The 21,512-nt window shown below is 45.0% G+C and overlaps 1 protein-coding gene across 1 annotated transcript in view; it reads left to right on the top strand.

Moving 5' to 3' along the window:
• Positions 1-21,512, top strand: part of LOC144822413 (lysosomal alpha-glucosidase-like) — a 993,087-nt gene that overhangs the window by 511,387 nt on the left and 460,188 nt on the right. The window contains exon 8 of the mRNA XM_078679897.1: positions 16,971-17,096. Within this exon, the coding sequence (XP_078536023.1) occupies positions 16,971-17,096 (126 nt within the window). The remainder of the gene's footprint in view (positions 1-16,970; positions 17,097-21,512) is intronic.

Here is a 21,512-nt window from a genome sequence, read left to right as displayed (position 1 = left end):
GCGTACTCAGAGAGTGTCAGATTAGCGCGGGGGATGAGAAACCATGATCCAAACAAAATCCAGATGCCATCTTGAGGTCAGGCACAGTCCTAGTAGGGTTATGTAAGGAAAAGATTCAGCTCGGGGGAAAAAGTCACCACTGGCGGCCCTGTTAGGGTCAGGCACCCATCAGCCTCAGATTCGAGTAAATAGTGGCCCCAGGGACCCCTCTCCACAACATATATGTGCCATGTACTACAGTACTTTAAAGGGAAGGGTGGGCCAGTCTCCCTTTGTTCTTAAAAGGTCACAAGATCTCTGAGGCGTCCACAGGCGATCGAGAGTAGCGCAGTCCCTATAAGCCCACTTGGACGCATCTCCCTTCAAGGCAGGCCAGCGCCTTAGGAGCTGCCATTTTGCCTCATGCTGGGGGGGGTCCACTCACCTCCGTCTTCGGAAACAAGTTCCTATGGGTTCCTGAAAAACTTGTCAGGAATGTCTGCTGCGGCCGCTGTTACTTTCCACACTCTGCTGTTGGGCCACACAAGCGGATGGGGGCTCACCATATGCCTGGATCTCATAGGCTGCAGATCTAATGTTCAGGGCAGCGCCTTTGGTGTAACTGTTCACTTCAGCTGCTGGCGCCCACCGGGGAAGCAGGTGAGGGAGCCCCCAAACTCGCTGCAAATCAGATGTAGTTAATTTTTGCTGATGACACCCTGCTTCTCTCTAAAACTCGTAGTGGGTTGCAAATAGCCCTGAATAGGTTTGCAGAGTTTTGCAGGGTAAACGACCTACAGATTAATCTAGACAAAACAAAATTTATGGTCTTCAGTAATAAAAACCCGATCACAAGCTCTGTTAGTTTGAATGGTGTTTTGATTGAACAGGTGAAGGTAATGACTTATCTGGGTGTGACCCTGGATTACCAACTAAGCTGGAAACCCCAGATTGAGGCATTATATCTTAAATTTGTTCGCCTTACGGGTTGCTTGCTACAAGAACAGAAGAAATCCCTGACCAAACGTATTGCGCCTGTATTAAAGATTTATGAAGCTAAGATTAAAACAGCTACCTTGTATGGTGCTGATATTTGGGGTTATAAGGACCTGTCCACTTTGGCCATAGCTCAAAATAAGTTCTTGCGAAACCTGGTAGGCCTTCCACAGTCCACACCTACCAAACCACTGCTGCTAGACCTAGGTTGTAAACCCCTAAATGAGATGGCCCGGTTCCGTTTGGTGGCATTATGGCGACGGCTCTGGACGACTCCGGAGCTTAGTCTTTTTGCCAAAGAATTGGAGGAGGTAAAATCATTGTGGGGAGCTTCTAGAATCCCCTGGTTTAGGGAAGTTAAACAAGTCTTGTTAGAAACGGGTCTTTATCATCTTTGGACTAATCGGGGGGGTTCCACCTTCCCCTCCAAACATGATTTTAAGGACCTATTTTGGGCATCTGTCAATTCAACTGTGGTCACCCAATCAATAGATACCAACCTAACAGGCCATTTTCTGACTCATAAATTGACACCTTCTCTTGAGCCTTATTGGGATGTGATCTGTAAAACCCTCGACCGGAAATTGAATCATCAATTCCGTGTCGGGACTCTTCCCATTAATTCATTTACTGCTAAGTGGGCGGGGAATGTTAATAAAAAATGTCCTTGGTGTCTGGACCATTTGGAAAGTATTGGTCATTTTTTCTTTGCCTGCCCAGCCTATCGAGCCCCACGCTTAAAATGGCTCAAACCCTTATGTAGTAGACTCGATGGTAGGGGATATCTTGAAGCCCTGAGGATTTTTCGTACTATCAGGTCTGAGTTTGTTGTTGTTAGTGTGGCCAAGTTCTTAGGCGGGGCGTGGCTGATCCGTATTAAGAATCTGAATATTTTATAAATGACAATGTCCGAAGGTATTTTTACTGTAAAGTCTTTATCAATTGTTTAATAAGTTTTTAAATGGGTTTATGAATGCTGTTTTTATTAACATCTTATGTATTGTACGCTTGTCTTTTATGAATTTTATTTCGAAATAAAGACGTAATGACCCTGATGTAGTTTCCCAGGCGTCCCCTCCCGATCTCGCGGCCCCTGCTCTGCTACGTCCAAAACGCGAGTCCAGTCCAACCCAGGCGCCATCTTGAGGTGCGATCGCCTGGCAACAATTTAGCCAATATCATGGCAATGCAGCAGCCAAATGGAACGGCGGCCACAACGGCAGACACTCCCAAGCTTCAGATGTCGGGAGTTGTCTCTTTTTTGCTGGTTTTGTGGTTGTTTAAGCACTGCGCTAGGTGGTTGAGATCGGGGCTTCTACGGAGCTTAAGCTCCGAGCCGCCAAGATGGATCTGGCTCCGCCCATTATCATTGAGTTCATATCTCCCTAGGTTGTCGGGCGGGCGTCTGCTGGTGTTGTTGGCTGGCCACTATTTAACAACAGACTCATTCAACCCAAAAGTCTTTTATCATTTGAACTATTTTTACCCAAGAAAGCAAAGTAGATTTTAACAATGTTTTGTACATATACTTGCTCTTTTAGATCTTTTTTTTTTCTCTTGCCATTTTTATATGTTGTATTTTGTAATGGTTTTTAGTAACCACACAAATAAAGAATTCATTCATATCATTGAGTTCTCAAAGTTATTCCTCAGTAGGAATACCTCAAACTCTAAAGCTTGTCCTATCAAAAAGAATACAATTAGGGAGAGAGCATCCTATTGTCAATGTAAAATGACTGGATTATTATCTTGAACCAGTATATATGCTGTGTAATTCCTTCTAGATTACCACATGTATACTGGTCTCCTGAGACAAATATGTCAGCAGGCTGCAACTTATGCAAAACTAAATAACTCATTTATGGGGGTAGTTTAAGGTGGATGGCCTGTCTGCCCCGTGGGCCAGTGGAGTCACACTGCATTGACAATGTAGCCAAAAAGAGAGATGGTCGCCCTGCTCTAAATAGGGCAGAGCGATCTTCATGTGACCTGGCAGTCCAGTGATAGAAAAGCTGCGAAATTAAGGGTTTTCAATAGCAGAGTTGGATACATTGGTATTGGGAACAATGAGTTTAGTGGGTGGCAGTGCCATCAACCGATAGCAGTACTTTCCTATCTCCAAACTCTAAATCAGCCACAGCATTTTGAAAAGGGTTAAACCACAAGCACAAGAAATACAACATTAAAGCACTCTACTGGCTTCCAGTGGAAGGCTGGATCAAATTCAAAATTCACTGCTTCTTGCACAAGTGATTTCAGTTGAGGGTGCAGGGTACATACAGAGGCAAGCATCTTAATACCTGCATCCTGTGAACCTACTGTTTTCCAACACACAAAATATCCTTCAACATGAATTCAGGCAGCAAGAATGTCTGGGCAGCAATAGCAGAGTTTCTGGCTCATATTATCGAACACTAGTGACCAATCCTTGAAAGCCCAGGCTAATTGTCAAATGTCTACTGCTACATAAATAGCATATAAACTTTAAGACACACAAATACTGGCCCCAAGACACACATTCCAGCATCCGCTTTAACAGTAAGTCTTTCCTGGCTGTGGAAAGTATTTAGCTTGTAATTCTCTTAATGTTCAAGTAGATTGTTCCACAGAGCACATACTTTTACGGGAAATACTTTGCTTCCTGGCCTCATTTCTAGTGTCACATGCAACTGTAAAACTTTTTTTTGTGCTGCCGTTCATTTTCCTCTCTGGTTTACTTAGTGGCCATCTGTGTTTTAAGAGTCAGAAGAATCATCAAATTGGGACTTATGAAGTAGAGTCAGTGATTTGAATTTAATTTTGTCCCTCTTTCGAGTCCTGACTTCTCTCTATAATCCTTCTCTGCTGACGTCAGCGGTTCCTGAGGCCTGGAAGGCTGGTATTGTTACTCCTTTGCTAAAGAAACCTAATGCAGACTCACTAGGCCTAGTCATCCATAGACCTATATTTCTCCTTCCCTTTACAGCCGAAATAAATGAAAATGTCATCAACAAGTTCATCTTCAGCAATTTGGAGGAAATATTCTACTTGATCACTCTCAGTCTGGATTGAGACCCTGTCACCGCACCGAATCCATGCTAAGTGCTGTTATTGATAACTTTTGACTGATTCTGCACAAGGAGGCACTGCTGCATTTGTCCTATTGGACCTCACAGCAACACTTGATATTGACTCATAGTCCATGCTGTTGTCCAGACTGAGCTCTGCAGGTATTAGAGAAAATCTCGCCAAATGGATCCACTCTTTATTATTGGATAGAATTCAAACTGTTGCTTTGTGACCTTCCGTTACAAACCCTTCACCCAGACGTGTTAAGCTCCACAAGTACTTATCAACATCTACATGCAACCACTTAGTAGCCCAGTTAGATCTTTTGGTTTGCAAATTATTTCCTATGCAGATGACGCTCAGATCCTGCTGACCATTTCCCATGATACTCTGAACCAAAAGGAACTTTAAAAATTGCCTGAAAGTGGTGGCTAATTGGATGGACAACAAATGTTTTAAACTGAATGGAGATAAGGCTGAAATACTTATCTTTGGAAAACATCTTGAAATTTGGACATCCAATTTGTGGCCTGAGGAATTAGGTCCCCCACACAGCTGCCATTGAACTCTGCCTGAACTCTTGACATAATCATTGACAATAGTCTTTCATTTTCTCCCCAGGCCAACAAAGTGTGCTCCTCTTGGTTTTTCCTCTTGCAAACTTTCAGCAACTGTTTCTGTTTCTCCCTAATTTTTCTAGGAAGATTGCTATTCAGGCACTAATAGTGTCAAGACTTGATCCCAGAAATAACATGCTCTTAAGCATGCCTTCTGCATTTTTAACAGTTTACAAACTATTCTGAATGCAGCGGTATAAGTTTTGTTAGACACCCCCAAACATGGACATATAAGGGGGTGTGGCCAACAGCATGGCCGAGTAAGTCGCACACCAGCGACGCTCCGGTGAGCCAACTTGATCCGACGTACCTACAGCCATCCAGAGGTCCCCTAAATGCAGCCACGGGTGATCGAAGAGTCCCGCAGTGCCGTGGGCAAGGGTGGGGCCACCGCGGAGGGTCCACGGAGCTCCGGGATCCGACGGCGAGCTGCAGCTCCTTGAAGACGGGTGGAGGCGGCCTCAAGATGGCGGCGCCCTGAAGGTCCGCGACGGAGACGCGAGGAGCGCGCCCTGAGGCCGTCGGGGACAGCAAAAGACCCAGGGAATCCCACCGGGGAGGCGGATTGTTGCCGGGGCCCCGGAGACGGAGCGACGTGAGGCCGAGTGACAGATGGGAACCGCGACAAGGGCCAGGTCCTGAGAAGGCGGGCCCGGCTGACGGAGGGCACAGGCAAAAGCACAGCAGAGCGGCCGCTCGGGCGGATTGGGTCGCGGGGCGCCTGGGACTCCGGACTGCGCCCCGCGGAGAGAGAGGCGCACCGCGACGGTCACGGGCCGTTGGCCCGACACTGCCTGGATCGGAGGAGACACCGGAGCCGGGCGGCTCAGTCCCCACATTGGAGGAGGCCTCCCGCAGACGCACCAGACCGGGGCCTCAAGGGCACGGACTAACAGGGGTGAGTCCCGAGCACCAGCAGAACGGGGGTCAGAGGCTGACAAGGGGCACCTACGGACACCGGTACGTGGGGCCCGGCCGGAGAGCAGGGTGAGGGAAACCTTTTTCAGCCAGGGCCCAAGACATCCTTCCCTTGGCGTGCCTCCTCTTGCCCCCCCCCCGGCCTGGACAAACGGCTGGTTGGGACGCCGGATGATCGACAGCACAGACCCTGAGAGAGGGGGCGCCTGAGACCCCGCTGCACCTGGGGCCGCCTGCGCCTGGACTGGTGGCGCGATTCTTGAACTTTGCGGACCGGGACGTGATACTACGCGAAGCCAGGAAACTGGGTGTGATCCGTATGGAGAATGCACAGATCATGATCTTCCCCGACTACAGCCAGGAGGTGCAGAAACAGAGACACTCCTTTGATGCAGTAAAGGCTAAGCTGAGAGACCTCCGGATCCAATATATGTTGCTCTTCCCGGCCAAACTCAAAGTCATCTTTAAGGAAAAGACGTACTTTTCACCCACCCTGAGGATGCGTGGCAATGGTTGGAGGAGCGTCCAACGCTACGAAGGCAAGAAGGAGAGATGAGAGGGGCGGCGGAGAAGGAGACCGCAGCAGAGACTCAGTGGGAGACACCGAAGACACAGCGGCAGCGGAGAACGCGAGGTTTCAGGAGAGTGACGGCGACGCTATACCCCACACAGAAACCGACGAGCAAACAACAGCAAGGTTCCAATACTCTCAACCTCGATGGCCAGGCGGGTTCCAGGTTTCGCTGCCTGGCTGGGAATGCACGATCGGAAGGAGAAGAGGACACCGGGGGTGCCACCTCCGGAAGTGAGGAACTGGGGGACCAGACGATGCACCCGCTAGTGGCGGCAATCAACGAACTGGAGCAAAAAGCGGCTAAGGAGGTGCTGACCTCGCAAAGGGACATTCAAGACTCTAACGCCTGAATCAAGTGGGACCATGGATGGACACAATGCCGGTTCAGCCCGGAAGCACGCAAGTTGTTTCACACCCTATAACCACTGCGTTCACAGTTTTTGTTGTTTATGAAAGTGGGTTCTGTGGGAGAAGTTGTTTTTCGTACTCGCTAGATAAATTGTTTGGAGTGGGTTTGTAGGTGGTGAACTTGGGGAGGGCGACAGACCTTCTCCGCCTGAAAGTCCTCTATCCCATCTTAGACGAGGATGGGACTGACGTGGGAGGGAGGTAGGGTGGGGGGGCTGACGGGAGTTCTGTGGTTTCTAACGTTGGGAATGTTCGGGATGGAGGCAGACAGGGATGGGGGGCAGGGTGGGATGGGGAGTTGGGGAAGGGGGGAGGGAGCGGTACATGTCAGAAAGGTCACACACACCTGCGTCCGGGATGCTCCATTAGCACTGAGTTTAAGCACCACATACCGGGATTTAAGACAGGATGTCGGTTAAACATATAGAGGCACTGCAGGATCTGGAGGGGCTCAAGATATTAACATGGAACGTGAATGGTCTAGGAAGTAAGATTAAGCGAGGCCTAGTGAACGCCTATGTAAAAAGGGTAGGCCCGGACATAATCCTGTTACAATAAACGCACCTCCAGGGCACCAAATGCGGCTTTCTGGCTAGAGGGCAGTACAAAGTTCTAGCACATGCGGGATTTACTAAAGGCCCAAGGGGGGTGGCCATATTGATCAAGAAGAATCCACCATTCCGGGTGGCGCAGGTATGGACGGGACATATGTGGGAGTAAGGGGCACCTGGAGAAGGCACGAGTATACGATTGTTACAGCCTATGCCCCTCCTAAATTTCAGGCAGCTACACTGAAAGGGGTCCCAGATATCCTCCTTAATTAATCAGATACCCTACAGGTGCTGGGGGGGGGATTTCAATGACGTGCTGGTCCCGACGCAATACAGAACAGGAGACAGGACCAGAGACCAGACCCCGACCTTACTCTATAAGATGATTACTACCCTGGGACTGACGGATGTATGGAGATGGTTGCACCCAGACGTCAGGGCCTATTCATTTTTTTCGAGCGCCCACAGGGTCTACTCTAGACTGGACTACATTTTCCTTGCCTGACATGTCCTGACGAGAGACGACTTAGCTGAGTACAAAGCCAGAGGGATCTCAGATCACTCCCCGCTCCTGGTGTGGGTAGGGAGGAGGCAGGAAACGAGAAGTGGGTCCTGGAGGCTGACAGCCTGGGACCTGCAGAACCCGGCCATATTGAAGGGCCTCAGGGCCAATGTAAAAGTTTACGTAGCCGAAAATGAGGGTTCGGTTTCGTCCAAAGTGGTCTTCTGGGAGGCCATTAAGCCGGTCTTGAGAGATAGGGCACAGAATAGGCTGGCGGAGGAGACCCGGAAAGTCAAGAGGGACATTGAGGCACTGGAAACCCAGATACTGGAACTGGAAAGGTAACACCAACTTATTAGAGCCACAGGGACCCTTCGTAAGCTGATGGATGTTCAATGTCAATATAGGGACATGGTAACGGGAGGGGCCAAAACACAGGCGCTGGCGACGCTACATCGTTTTACTATCGTGAAGCAAGGGACTTAGTGACACAGGAAGATGCCCTGAAATACATGACGCACTTGGACCTCCCGGTGCTGGCTGCCGAGGACCTCGGCGACCTGGAGGCTGACATCACGCTAGATGAAGTTAAGAAGGCCCTTGCTAAACTGCGGGCGGGAAAATCCCCTGGCCCAAACGGGTTCCCGGTAGAGTTTTTTAAGCGAACAGCAGACTTACTGGCCCATCATCTGCTGGGACTCTTTGAAGGGGCGGTACAAGAGGGGGAACTGCCTCCAGACCTCCGCATGGCCACGATAATCACGATTTATAAGGAAGGTAAACCAGCGGATCAATGTTCGTCCTATCGCCCTATCTCTCTCTTAAATATTGAAGTGAAGCTATTGGCGACCATTTTAGCTCTCAGATTGAGGAGGGTGATACCAGAACTAGTCCATCTGGATCAAACTGAGTTCCTTCCGGGTAGGGTCACTAGATTTAACCTCCGACGGACCCACAACTGGTTACAGGAGGTGGGCAAGAGACGGGACCCTCATTGGTTTCTATCTCTAGACGCCGAAAATGCGTTCGATGCAGTCCACTGGCCTTTTTTGGAGGGAGTCCTGGTGCGGCTTGGTTTTGGTCCCAAATTCCGGAAGTGGGTCCAATTGCTGTACACGGACCCTAGGTAAATGGGATTTTATCCTGGGACTTCCCGGTGAGACGGGGGACCAGACAGGGGTGCCCCTTGTCCCCACTGCTTTTTACGGTAACGATTGAGGTGCTCGCGGGTGCAATTTGGCAAAACGTGGACATTAAAGGTTTTCAACTAGGGTCGACAGATACCACGGAGGAAAAAATATCTCTCTATGCGGATGATGTCCTCCTATACATAACGCACCCAGAAACTACGAAACCGGCACTGTTCTCAGAGCTGGAAAGGTGCGGAGCCCACGCAGGGTACAGGATAAACTGGCAAAGTCTGTCCTATACGATCCTCGGGGACAGGAGCAATGGACGAGCCTCCCAGAGAGGCTACAGACGACTAGTGAGGGCTTTACCTATCTTGGTGTGTTTGTGATGCTCGATAGCGGCCGCTCTTATGACAAGAATATAAGACGGATAGTGCATACATTTATAGAAGATGTGAACAGATGGCGGCTGCTTCGCCTTACAATCCTAGGCCGTGCGGCCATGTTTAAAATGATTACGCTACCCAAGCTCCTATATGCATTTCAAAATGAGTATTACCCCCTCCCCCGTAGGGTGTTCGCGGAAATGAACGCGGAATTGCGAACCTTTCTGTGGTTGGGTAAGCAACCGCGGATGGCACTGACGACCCTGCAAAGACACCAATACAGTGGAGGGATCTCACTCCCTAACATCGAGGCCTACTATTGGGCAGAACACTTGGTGCCCATCAACGATTGGTTCCACACCCCGGCTCTACACCCCATATACGCACTTGAGAGACACACAATGGCTACCCGTCCGTTTAACTATTATTTATATGGGGGAAAAGGGAGGGAGAGACTGTTGCCGGCTACCAGGCTTACCTTGACGGTCTGGAACCGAGCGACCAAGACCGTAGGCTGGGAGAAGAGGCCCACTAGACAAACACCGTTGTGGCACTGTACCTGGCTGCAGGAACTGACTAAATTGAAGAGGTTTAAGAGGTAGGACGACATAGGGATCTCGACGCTAGGCGATGTGACTGCAAAGGGGGAATTGAAGTCTTTCCAAGCACTGAGGGCGGACTTCGGCCTGCATCGCACGCAATACTTTAAATATGCGCAACTGAGGCATGTCTGACGGGCGGAAGGGATCCCAGTGGGCACACTCCCTGAATATGCACCTTTAGAGGGCCGCCTCCTACAGGAACAAATTCTGGAAAGGGCGGTATCGCTCACAGATAAGACTCTTATGAATAACATGTTCGATGACCAGGGTACCCTTAGAAGCAAGTGGGAGGGTGATGTGGGAGAAATGGACACGGTGGACTGGGATACAGTTCTAATGCTTCCAAGAGAGGTAGCTATTAAATCCCGGTTAAGGCTCATTCAATTTAATGTCCTTCATAGGACCTATTTTGACAGGGTACGCTTAAACAAAATGGGAAGAGCCGGAGACGCGAACTGCCTGAGATGTGGCCGAGATGAGGGGGATTTTTACCACATAATCTGGTCCTGCCCGATAATTCGGGTCTACTGGACGGAGGTCCTGAGATAATTGGGGGAGGTGCTGGAGACTTCCCTGCCACTAGACCCTAAACTGGTCCTGTTGGGTATGACCAACGATGTGGATCTCGCACGCCCACTACTGATTTCCTGGTCCTGGCTTTGGTGGTAGCCAAGAGGGATGTGGCAAAGAAGCGGGGGGTAGCTGCGCCACCGCAGCTGGAGGAGTGGCGGAGAGGTCTGGATCTATATATGGCAGCTGAAAGGGTCACATATAAGGCAAGGGGATGCCCTAAGAAATTTGGCAGAATCTGGAGCAAATGGCAGAAATATCATGGACTTGATGGGGGACTATGAAAGTGGATATTGGGAGAAGGTGCGTCCATGGGCACAGGTACACCGGAAGGCAGCCCGCTATGGCAATACAGACTTGGGCCCGGGAAAGCTCTGGTGAAGATACTTGCTCTGAATAAGACTATACTGATTTTAATGGTGATGTTCGGCGGGTGGGGGGTGGGGGGAAGGGTGTGATGACCGATGATGACATAATTGTATTGTTGTTACATAATAGAATGCAAATAAAAATAATTTTAAAAAAAAACATGGACATATAAAGTTTTCTCTTCATGCCTCCACTGGTTTCTAGTAAGGAAAAGGATTATTTATAAATCTATGCATCTTACTTACATGGTCCTCCATGATCTTGGGCCTTGTTACTTGAAAGTGAAATTGAAGTTTCAACTCTATGCTCCTGGTTGTCATCTTTCATCATCTTCCTGTTTCCTTTTGACTGTCGCTCGCTAGTCATGGACTGAGCAAATTTCCCTCCTGGTGATTTTAACGGACTCAATTCTCTAAAAGCTGGGACTGTAGCTGATTGGAAAAGTCTACACGTTACCTGAACATCTGGAACTGCTGCTGGTTAGCTTTACGATTTCTCGGCATCTGGGCATTCACAGGGGAGCGGGACTGCGAGGCCCAGAGGTCTTTGTGCTGTGACAACCTCGCGCACATGGTGCCTCTTCCCGCCCCTCCTCCTCTTATTTGAGGAACGCCCTTTACGCTACCGCGGCACACGCGTGGGTCGAAGCACGGGGCGAAGCCCTGGCAAAGGGCGGGCTGTCTACGGCCGTCCAAGGACGAACTAGGCCGGGCTGGGCTAGCCCTCTTTCAACTGCGCTTCTTTATGCGCTTCTTTATTTATATATCCCTGTTTTTACTTGATGATTTGTATCTAATGATTTAGCTAAGGTTTATAGTCCATATTTATAATCCAATAAAATTTCTTTCCTTGCTGATAAGAAAGTCATAATGCCTCTTCGCTCAGGGAAAGATAGAAATGTTACGCTCTCTTCTTCAGGTGGGGTAGTTACAGGCACACTGGATCCATTTTTTAAAAGGGCGATACTATCATTGAAAAGGAAATTGCATTTACCGAGAGGCGGTTATCCCTGGATTTAATCACAGGGAAGCGCTCATCGGTAGGTGCAATTGGGACTGCCCCCGATGATATTAAGTTGTGGGGCTAACCCAAAGCAGATTAATGCTGCAGATTATAATGAAGAGAGTTGTTCCATTGCTAATATATCTCTTTCAAGTGTAGGCACCAGTAATGGCAGTGTCACTGAGGTATCTATTCATAGGGTGAATCAACCGACCTTGGCTTCTAAACCGAATAGTCAGCCCGCCAAAACTGGCCAAAAGAGGTCCCTAGTGTGTAAAAAACTACCAGTTAGCTCTAAACCTGGGGCCAAAGATGTTGTACCTAGTCAGCAGCCCACCCTTTCCTCATTAGAGGTTGGCAGAAAGTTAAATGGCCACCCGCCTGCAAGTAACATCGCAGCTACTCCTAATATTGCTTCCCAGCCTTGTCGTGGTATAAAGACTAGGTCTTTGGAGGAAGATCACGCAACACTGGAAAAGCAATCTGCCCCGTCTAATGATTATGGAATAGCGGCCAATAATAGGTTGGGGATGGCATTAACACCTGACTTGCCTCCCGAGGCTAACCCTTTAGTAGTTATCCTAGCAGGAGTGCACAGCTTGGGAGAAAATGTGAAGGAAAATTTTGCCTCACTTAGAAATAAGGTTGTTAACTGGCTAAATACGAACAGACCATTGCCTCCCCATATTATGAGTGAGATTGCAATGGTTAGGAGGACTTCACGGATTGGTAGATCAGCTAAAAGAATAGCAGGTGACTGTACTTACTAAAAGATTGTTATGCTTACCAAAATCAGCCTCGACCAAGATCACACACCGGGAATTGGGTTTGGAATTCCTGTCTGATATAATTAGCCTAAGGCCCCTGATGGTGTGGAGAGCAGTCTGGATGAAGGAAGAAACTGGTTTCACCAGGAGTATTATTAGTGATTGCCTTCTCCTAGACAAGTGCTCACTGATTCCATGGATCCATTATGTTGTGGTAACAGCTAGAGATATATTTAACATAGATGTTAAGGCTGACCCTGATTGTTTATCCGATATCCCCAAGAAAGAATTAAAGTGTCGTTATTTGAGTAAGAAAACTCACCTTCGGAGAGATACAAATATGTTGTTAACAACGTCACAACTATATTTCTCCAACGTGGTGACACTTGGCTTCCAAAATTACCTGAGGATTGTTACCAGACCATCCCACCGGTTTGTCCTCACTAGACTACGATTAGGAATAGTTCACCATTTGGTGGCATTCCCTCGTATGAAAAATCATCCTTCCTCCCCCTGCCCTTGTGACAAGGTTACTAAACAGAGCACTGTGCACTTCCTACTTATCTGCGACCTCTATTTGCACTTTCGAATTACGTACCTGAAACCATTATTCAAAAAAAAGGCTGTAACAACGATAAAATCAGCAATGAGCCTATTGTTCTCCCTAGAGGATCCAGATGTATGTTTTTTCACAGCCGCATTTATTTTAAAATCAATGGCCATTAGAAAAAGTATGTTTTTTTAATTCTTTTAAGTCCTATCATTATGTGCTGTATCATGTTTACATCTTCCCTATGTTCTCTCTCTTTTCTTGTATTCCTTTATTGGCATTTTCAAGTGATATTAGCAACAGAGTGTATTATGAGGAATGTAAATTGCACATATTTTGTACGCTTTTATGATTGTTTTGTGAAATAATCGAATAAAGCTTTTGAAATGAAAATGACTGTTCCCAAGATCTAACTCCTTTCTTGATGCCAGGCAAAGGAATCTTCTTCTTGAAGACTTAAAATATATATTTCCGACTACAACTCTTTCGGAAAAAGCTTAATACTAGTCTCATTCCTGAGTCCCAGCTGTTGTTCTTCTCTGCCTAGGCTAATTCTGCTATTGCCAGGCTGCCCTTATAATGCCACTGGAAGCCAAGGTAGCTTCCCCAAATAAAACGTTCATGTGGGATCTCAGGAGTGCTTAAAACAGCCCTTGCAACTGGATTTGATTGCACTCGTAGATCTTTGATACACTTTTAGAGGTCCTGAGTATTCAAGCAATTTCCATTGGTGATTTTCGTACAGATGATTTATTTAGCTATTCTAAGCCTGACCTCCTCCATTAATTATGTTGGGCTTTTCAGAGATACTTTGAGTGGAAATTTCTGAGGCAATACCAGTGCTCACATGACTGTCCATGTATAGGACTCAAATCTCACTTGCAGAGTTTTCACTTATGATTGCATGGAATCCCAGTAAACCTTAGTTTAGAAGTTGGAAAGTTTGTCTTCCCTGCTGTTGGGGCACGGTCCAAGCCGAGCAGGAGAAATTCATTTCATAGCCTGGTTGAGCCAAACAAATTTGCTTTCATCAATTTGTGTCTTGTTACTGCCATCTCTCCAACCCCAAATCCTTCCTTGCCTGAGAATCACCTGGTGGGACACTTTTCTTGCCCTGTCGGCAAAGGTTTCACGCTGCAATCATGATTTGCACAAGAGGCATAGGACATTATTTAGAGTTTGATGAATAAAATAGTCCAACAAAAGTCAAGTCAAGTGCCAGAGGCAATAATACACTTGTAATACGGTGGACAAGTCATTTCCCACATGTATGATTGGTATTCAGTCCGCCAATCTGTAAATAAAGACTTTAATTTCCCTAAAAGGAAACATTTTTTTACTTATATCAAACGTTTATCCTTTCTTTTTTTACTTTATTGAAAATCAGTTCTGAAGTAATCTCAATGAGCACAAGATAAATGAATCCGAACCTTCAAAATCCCTCATTATTCTTATTATTGTTATTATGCGTGATTTATAAAGCACATGGCTACCTAAAAAAGGTTTCCAGGGGCAATGCAATACATTCTCATTCTCATTCTATACATTCTCGCAGCAATGGAACTGCGCCACTTTCATTAGATCGATTTCTTTGCCTCCTACAGACACAACCGCCTTGTCAGCTGCGTAACAGTGTGCTTGTTCTTTTCAGAGGAATACCAATTTTCAGTCCTGAAAGTTGTCACAAATGCTGAAACATATTATTAGAAAATGTCAAAGGAATTATCTAGTAGCAACAAAAATGCAATTTGCTGTTCATATCATGGGTGTTTTCAGCTCTTTAGGAATGTGAGCTTTGAGAAGAATGTTTTGTAAGCGCATCTGCTTTCTGTTGCTTCGCCCCAAACAGTGTCATTATTATGGCGTATTAGAAAATGGAAAAACATTCAGTGAGGTGCAGTAGGGAAGAAATGATTACATGATATTCTGTGCAATATACTGTGCTCTTGCAGCCTTATATTAAGTAGAGTGAGTAGGGGTGTGTTGGTGAAACGGGACAAAGCGGGGAGGGGGACGAGTAATACATTGGTCTACAAGGGGGATTGCTACCATAGCAGGTAAAAGTAGAGGAACATCCCTAAAAGCATAGGGGCCAGATGTAGGTCACGAAATACTGGTCGGTAACGGCCGAATTCGGCCGTTACCGACCGGTATTTAGGATTTGGCATGTAGGGGCCATCATTTTACAGAATCGGTAAATTTACCGATTCGGTAAATTTACCAATTCTGTAAAATACCGAATCGGTAATTTTACCGAATTGGTAAATCCCATATGTAGGTGACACTCCTAAGAGTGCCACAGGCCCTTAAGAGTCGGTATTTTACCACCCAATCCTATTGGGTGGTAAAATACCGAATTCAGGTGTGCATCTGTGCATCTGTGCATGCACATCTGTGCATGCACACCTGCGACCATGTGACACACAGACATGCCCTTAGGGCATGTCTGTGTGCCACATGCCACACATGCCTGTATTTGGGGTGCTAGAGAGTGTCAAAGTGACACCCCCTGCACCCTTGCAGGATTCGGTATTTACCGATTCGGTAATTACCGAATCTGTATTGCCCATTGATTCCTATGGGCTTCAAGGCCCATAGGAATCAATGGGCAATACTGATTCGGTATTTACCGAATCGGTAAATATCGAATGTTACAGATTCCGTAATTCACATTTGAGAATTACCTACATCTCCCTCCTTCATATTTACCGATTCCTAAATACCGAATCGTTAAAATTCGGTATTTATGAATCGGTAAATAAGAATTACCTACATCTGGCCCTAGATGTGTAAAGAAATTCCTCAGCAAACTTCACAAGCTCACAACCTTTTTAAGTGTTGCAAAAATAGTACTATGAGAAAATAAATCTAATCAAAAATTGACTCCTAGTATGCGAATTTTATCATGAAACCCTTTTGTGCAATCCAGATTTTTTTTGTGAAGTTTACATACTTAGCAATCTTCAAAAAGTGCAAAGCTTGTAAACTCACCAAAACTTGTCACATACATTTTCAAATTTGACCATCTCATCTCCAAAGTCTGCAAAACTTCCATTTGTCGAGCAAGTCCTGACTGCTGGCGTTTGTCGTAAATAAAGAGATTAAAGTAAAGAGAAGCACACACAGGAAAAATTTCAGTTTTAGAGACTTGTAAAAAGACGCATCATTTCAGTAGCCAATGTCCACAGCACTCTGTGTATTCATTACAGAAGACTGACAGTTTTCAAACCTGAGTTCTGCATGCTTCCACAGATCAATGCACAAGACCAAAGTTGGCGTTGATTTGCAAACGGTTATTGATAAATCTTGTTTATCGCAACCCCTAAATGAGTTTTGTAACTAAAACGGCATACTGATTTTATTTTGTTTAACCAGTCAACTGAAATTATCAAAATATAAGAAATGTATAACATTAAGTAACCAAAGCACAACTTTTTATTAACTTCGAAGTAATTATCACACCAGAACTCTGTAGTAGGATCTCAAGTTTCTAAACTGTATCCATCCAATGTCCCTGAAAAGGTGGAGGTTATTAACTTGGCGCAGCATGCGACTTGTTCAACTCCAATAAACTTGAACTGGTTTCTATAAATGACAGTACTAAAATCGAGAAAATTGGAAAATATACCATAGTTATGCAGATGGAATTTTACCCACATCAGAGCTAAGTGAAAGAATGAGGTTAGCACTCCTCAATCAATACTCAAAGGATCATCGAAATAACGTTTAAAACACAAACATCTCAAAGATGTAATCAATCACAAACACATTTAGATCTGTTAAAAATGTGTGAAACAGATTTAACATAAAAAAGTCATAAACATGTTTTATCCACCTCTCAAAACCTGATAACACATTATATTGGTCTTTTATGTGTTCTAATATATGTTCTATGTGGCCCTTGCAAATTATAATAAAGCGACGACTAGTTAAAAAAGATGCTCCTGATATTTTTGCAGATGGCAGCAACCTTGAGGATTAATTCTTGCTTTCAATCATAGGCCATTGGACGTCCATTCCTTCCACCATACTGGTCACTGGGATTCCAGCTCTCTCGATACGGCTATAAAAGCCTCGCCACCATGAAGGAAACAGTCAGGCGCACAAGGCAGTATAATATCCCACACGTAAGTATCAGCCAACCTGTAAATTAATGTCAGCCATTGTGTCTGCGCCAGAAAAAGTTGTGTGTGTTGCAGTGTATGTTTCACAGGAATGATAAAGGATGTCCAAGTTTTGCCTTTGAGAACCGCCTTTTCTGACATATTAACTTCCTCACTCGTGATTTGCTTTGAGGCCGTAGCTGCAAGAGGCCGAAGTGGACAGAGTCAGTCCTTCTGCACCAGCCTCACCAATTCCAAAACACAGTAGTCAGAGGTCTGGGCATCTGGTGGATGAGAACAAAAGGCAAGAACTGATCTCCAGTCAGCACATTCAATATCTCACTTCACAAGGGAAGTCCTGCTGGAAAGACGTTTTTGGGAGTTTCATTTCAGTTTTCTTTTGCTGGAAGCCACTTGGATAGAGGGCGTTCTTCAGAAGAGCTTGGTGTTTTGCCTATTTCTTTTAGAAACTGGACTCAGATGTTTTAAGTGGGGAATGAGACAGGATGTCTTCTCTTAGCAGGACCCCACGGAAGATGCATCTTCACTGGGTTCCTTCAGAACCACTGCTCTATAAAAGATTCATATCTCAAGCTTTCTGTCAATGTTTCTCCATTGTGTATTGAATCCATTTACTCCTTGGCCCACTTTTTATTCCTAATGTTAGCAAGCACCAGATAGAAGTAATCCAGATAAATACAATGTAACATACGGCTGAAAGATTGTTGTCCAAATTGTATAAATACATTCAGCAAAACTCAACTGCAGTTTTCTAATTTATCCTGAAAGAATTGTCATTTCTAATATCAGGTCTGGCTAAAATGAGGTAGCTGTTTGCTTGCTGTAATCTAGGTGACTTAAATTATGAATATTACATTTCCCCTTTACCATTTGATGTTACCTTGCTAGGACGAGGATCTGAAGGACCTGAAGGCATACCTAATGGATAATATATCTGCATCGTCTGAGCAGATTAACCATGGATAACAAGGGTTGAGTTATCAGGGATCAAATTAGGATCTTCAAATTCTTTCTGCCTATGTGACTACGAACTATTCAATAAGTCAGGGACTGCAACACACTCGTCTGACTCTTCGTTTTAATTGGTAAATTGTAAGAAACAGCGTTGTGCTTCAATCCCAGCAGCTGGAAATTTGAAAATATATACCATGCCTACACTTATCAGCCTAACGGTATCCCTATTTTTAATCTCAATCCAAAATTGATTACCATTTTCAACGTCAATGGCGATTTTGATTCCACCTAACCAACAGCAGTATATTTTCAGTAATACACAAAATATGTTTCCACTAACTGGGGCAACATAATTGACTGGTTGTCAGTTAAACAGTGTTTATGGAAACCTCTCTGGGATGCTTGTGTTGCCCTAACCCTGTCATTTCTTCTGAGTCGGACGATAAGAATATCAGGGGCATATTATCAAGGGGCTTTATCTCCGCTTTTTTGGCTTTAAAAGCCAAGAAAGCGGAGATAAAATTATCTCCCTATTACCAAGCTGTCGCTAACACCAGTTAGCGACAGCTAATAGGAGATAGTGACCATCTTGGGCCCCGCTTTGCATGTCAGTGATATTTATCACTAATGACATGCAAAGTGGGCGTGCCAAGATGTTAGCGACTGAAAACAGTCGCTAACATCGCTATCTCCTATTACCAACTTTTGGAGATATTCGCGCTAAGCGCGAATATCTCCAAAAGCTAACACCTGCCCAGAGCAGTTCTTAGCCATGTTATCCAATGGGAGGTGGATAACATGGCTAAGAGCATTAGCTCGGTGATGCCTGAATATCGCTGACTTTTCAGCGATATTCATGCATTGCGGCCGTTTTTTATCGCATTTGCGATAAACCTTGCTAATAGCAAGGTTTATCTGCGGTAAAAATCGCCGATGTGCGGCGATAATTTTTGTCTCTAAACAAGTTAGACCGTGTGTCAATACAATAATTAGGAACAGGATAAAAGGGCGGATAATTACTGACAAAAGAAAAGGAACACTAAATCTACAAAAACGTGTACGGTACAGTTAGATTTCATAACTTTTTTATTTTTTATTGTTAAACAATCATATATCAAAAAAGGGGGAAGGAAAGGGAGGGACCAATATATTTTATACATTCATTGTTGTATGGTCTCCATCCTATTCTATAACAGCATATAGTTATACATATTTGTCGCAATGGTTGACGCAATGGATAACTTATTTACGGTTTACATTCATGATGCTGTGTGGCATATTACATTAAAATACATGGCTAAAGGTTAGGGTGTTACTACGCGCGTTTCGGCTATTTAGCCTTCATCAGGGAGCCATGATGGGTGTTTCTGGAGTACCCGGAACTTATGGTTATGACGTCCTGCAGTTTTAGCACAGATGGGTGATGTGGGTATGGATCAGTTGCCAGTAGAGGAAGATAAGATTCTATATGATAACTGGCTTGAAGACAGTCTGTAGTCGTGCGCGAATTTATTTGGTGGCACTTCAGGATACCTCTATATTGGTATGGTAGGTCCTTCGTTCAGAGCAGTCACTTGGTATTTAGTGGCAGTGATGGCACTAATTGATCGTGCCTGATGTGGATCACTGGTATGTGAGATAGTGACCGGTCTTTTCTGCTTGCAGGGTAGGCTGGTTGGGCTGGAGTGGATCACTCGTATATGTGCTGTCAGCCAGTCTATTCCGCTTGTAAAAGTTGGCTGGTGGAGCAAAAATTCTCCTGTGGTGGCACTGTTTAAGCGGGCCGGTGCGTGTCCCGCTGAACGGTGTATGTTGATTAGCGAGTCAGCTGCTGATAGAAATGCTGAACGGACCTTCCGATCGTGGGTATCTGCAGGGGTCTCTGTCCCGGTGTAAAACACCTATCCCATATACATCACATATCCCGAAATTAGGAACTCTAGTCGGGGATACCCCTTTCCTTTTTTGCACATATTCTAAACAAGTTAGAGACAAAAATTATCTCTATTGGTTGGTAATATACCCCTCAGTCTTTTATTTTCGAGTTATAATAGATCAGGTTCTTTAATTAAATATGAGTCATCTGTCTCAATTCTCAGGAACTATACACTTGACATTCCTGGAATACAGGAATCAGGACTGTAGACCAGCTTCACGAATCCAATGAAATAGCAACATAGAAGATCAATCCAGTCCAATAGTTTAGGAGTTTTGGAAGCATGAAGAAGCATTTTAGATGTTTCGAACATTAGCCTTTTTCTGCAGATCCTATTGTGCTGCAAATGTTAAGGAGGAGAATATTTCCTAATGGTTTCCTAAGATGTAAAAGGGAACAATTTCCATATACTATTACAGCAGAAATAACATCCTATAATGTTCAGATGGATTAGGAAAAGTCATTTTTCCATCAACTATCATTTGACTTGCATCACTAAGAGGTCTGATACTCTGTGTTATTACTTCTAGTGCTGTAGTTTGGATTAGCTGTTTTTCACTGTTGCATTAACTTCCTAAGATAAAACCACTAGATATATTGTTGTTTTTTTCTTGTCCATATAAATCCTCACAGTTTGAAATAACACTGATAATTCATTGTGAAACACTTTCTGTATAATTAATATATGGATACACATATATTGTCCATATTCCCTGTCATTCCATTTGCCAACTTCCAACTACGTTATTTCTGAAGCCACTATGGCTGTACGTGGTATTTGAGTAGCACAAACCTAACTGAAAGGCAGCAAAGCATTGATCGAAGTCAAAGGCAAAGATACCGCAATAAGTAATTGAGAAAGTAGCTGAGTTTTGTGAGAGGAATTAGACTTTTGAGATGTATTGTTTTTTAAAGACGTGTGGGGCATATTAACAACCAATAGAGATAATTTTTGTCTCTAACTTGTTTAGAGACAAAAATTATCGCCGCAAATTTGCGGCGATTTTTATCGCAGATAAACCTTGCTATTAGCAAGGTTTATCGCAAATGCGATAAAAAACTGCCGCAATGCATGAATATCGCTGAAAAGTCCGCGATATTCATGCATTATCGAGCAAATGCTCTTAGCCATGTTATCCACCTCCCATTGGATAACATGGCTAAGAACTGCTCAGGGCAGGTGTTAGCTTTTGGAGATATTCGCGCTTAGCACGAATATCTCCAAAAGTTGGTAATAGGAGATAGCGATGTTAGCGACTGTTTCCAGTCGCTAACATCTTGGCACGCCCACTTTGCATGTCATTAGTGATAAATATCACTGACATGCAAAGCGGGGCCCAAGATGGTCGCTATCTCCTATTAGCTGTCGCTAACTGGTGTTAGCGACAGCTTGGTAATAGGGAGATCATTTTATCTCCGCTTTCTTGGCTTTTAAAGCCAAAAAAGCGGAGATAAACCCCCTTGATAATATGCCCCTGTGTCCTCAGCTCAGTATGTAGTAGTAAAATCTGAGTTTACAAGATGAAGTT

This window comes from Lissotriton helveticus, chromosome 1_1 (assembly GCF_964261635.1).
Source record: "Lissotriton helveticus chromosome 1_1, aLisHel1.1, whole genome shotgun sequence".
Classification (NCBI taxonomy): Eukaryota; Metazoa; Chordata; class Amphibia; order Caudata; family Salamandridae; genus Lissotriton; species Lissotriton helveticus.
The sequence above is the reverse complement of the archived record's forward strand: the minus strand, read 5'-3'. Positions and strand labels throughout refer to the sequence as shown.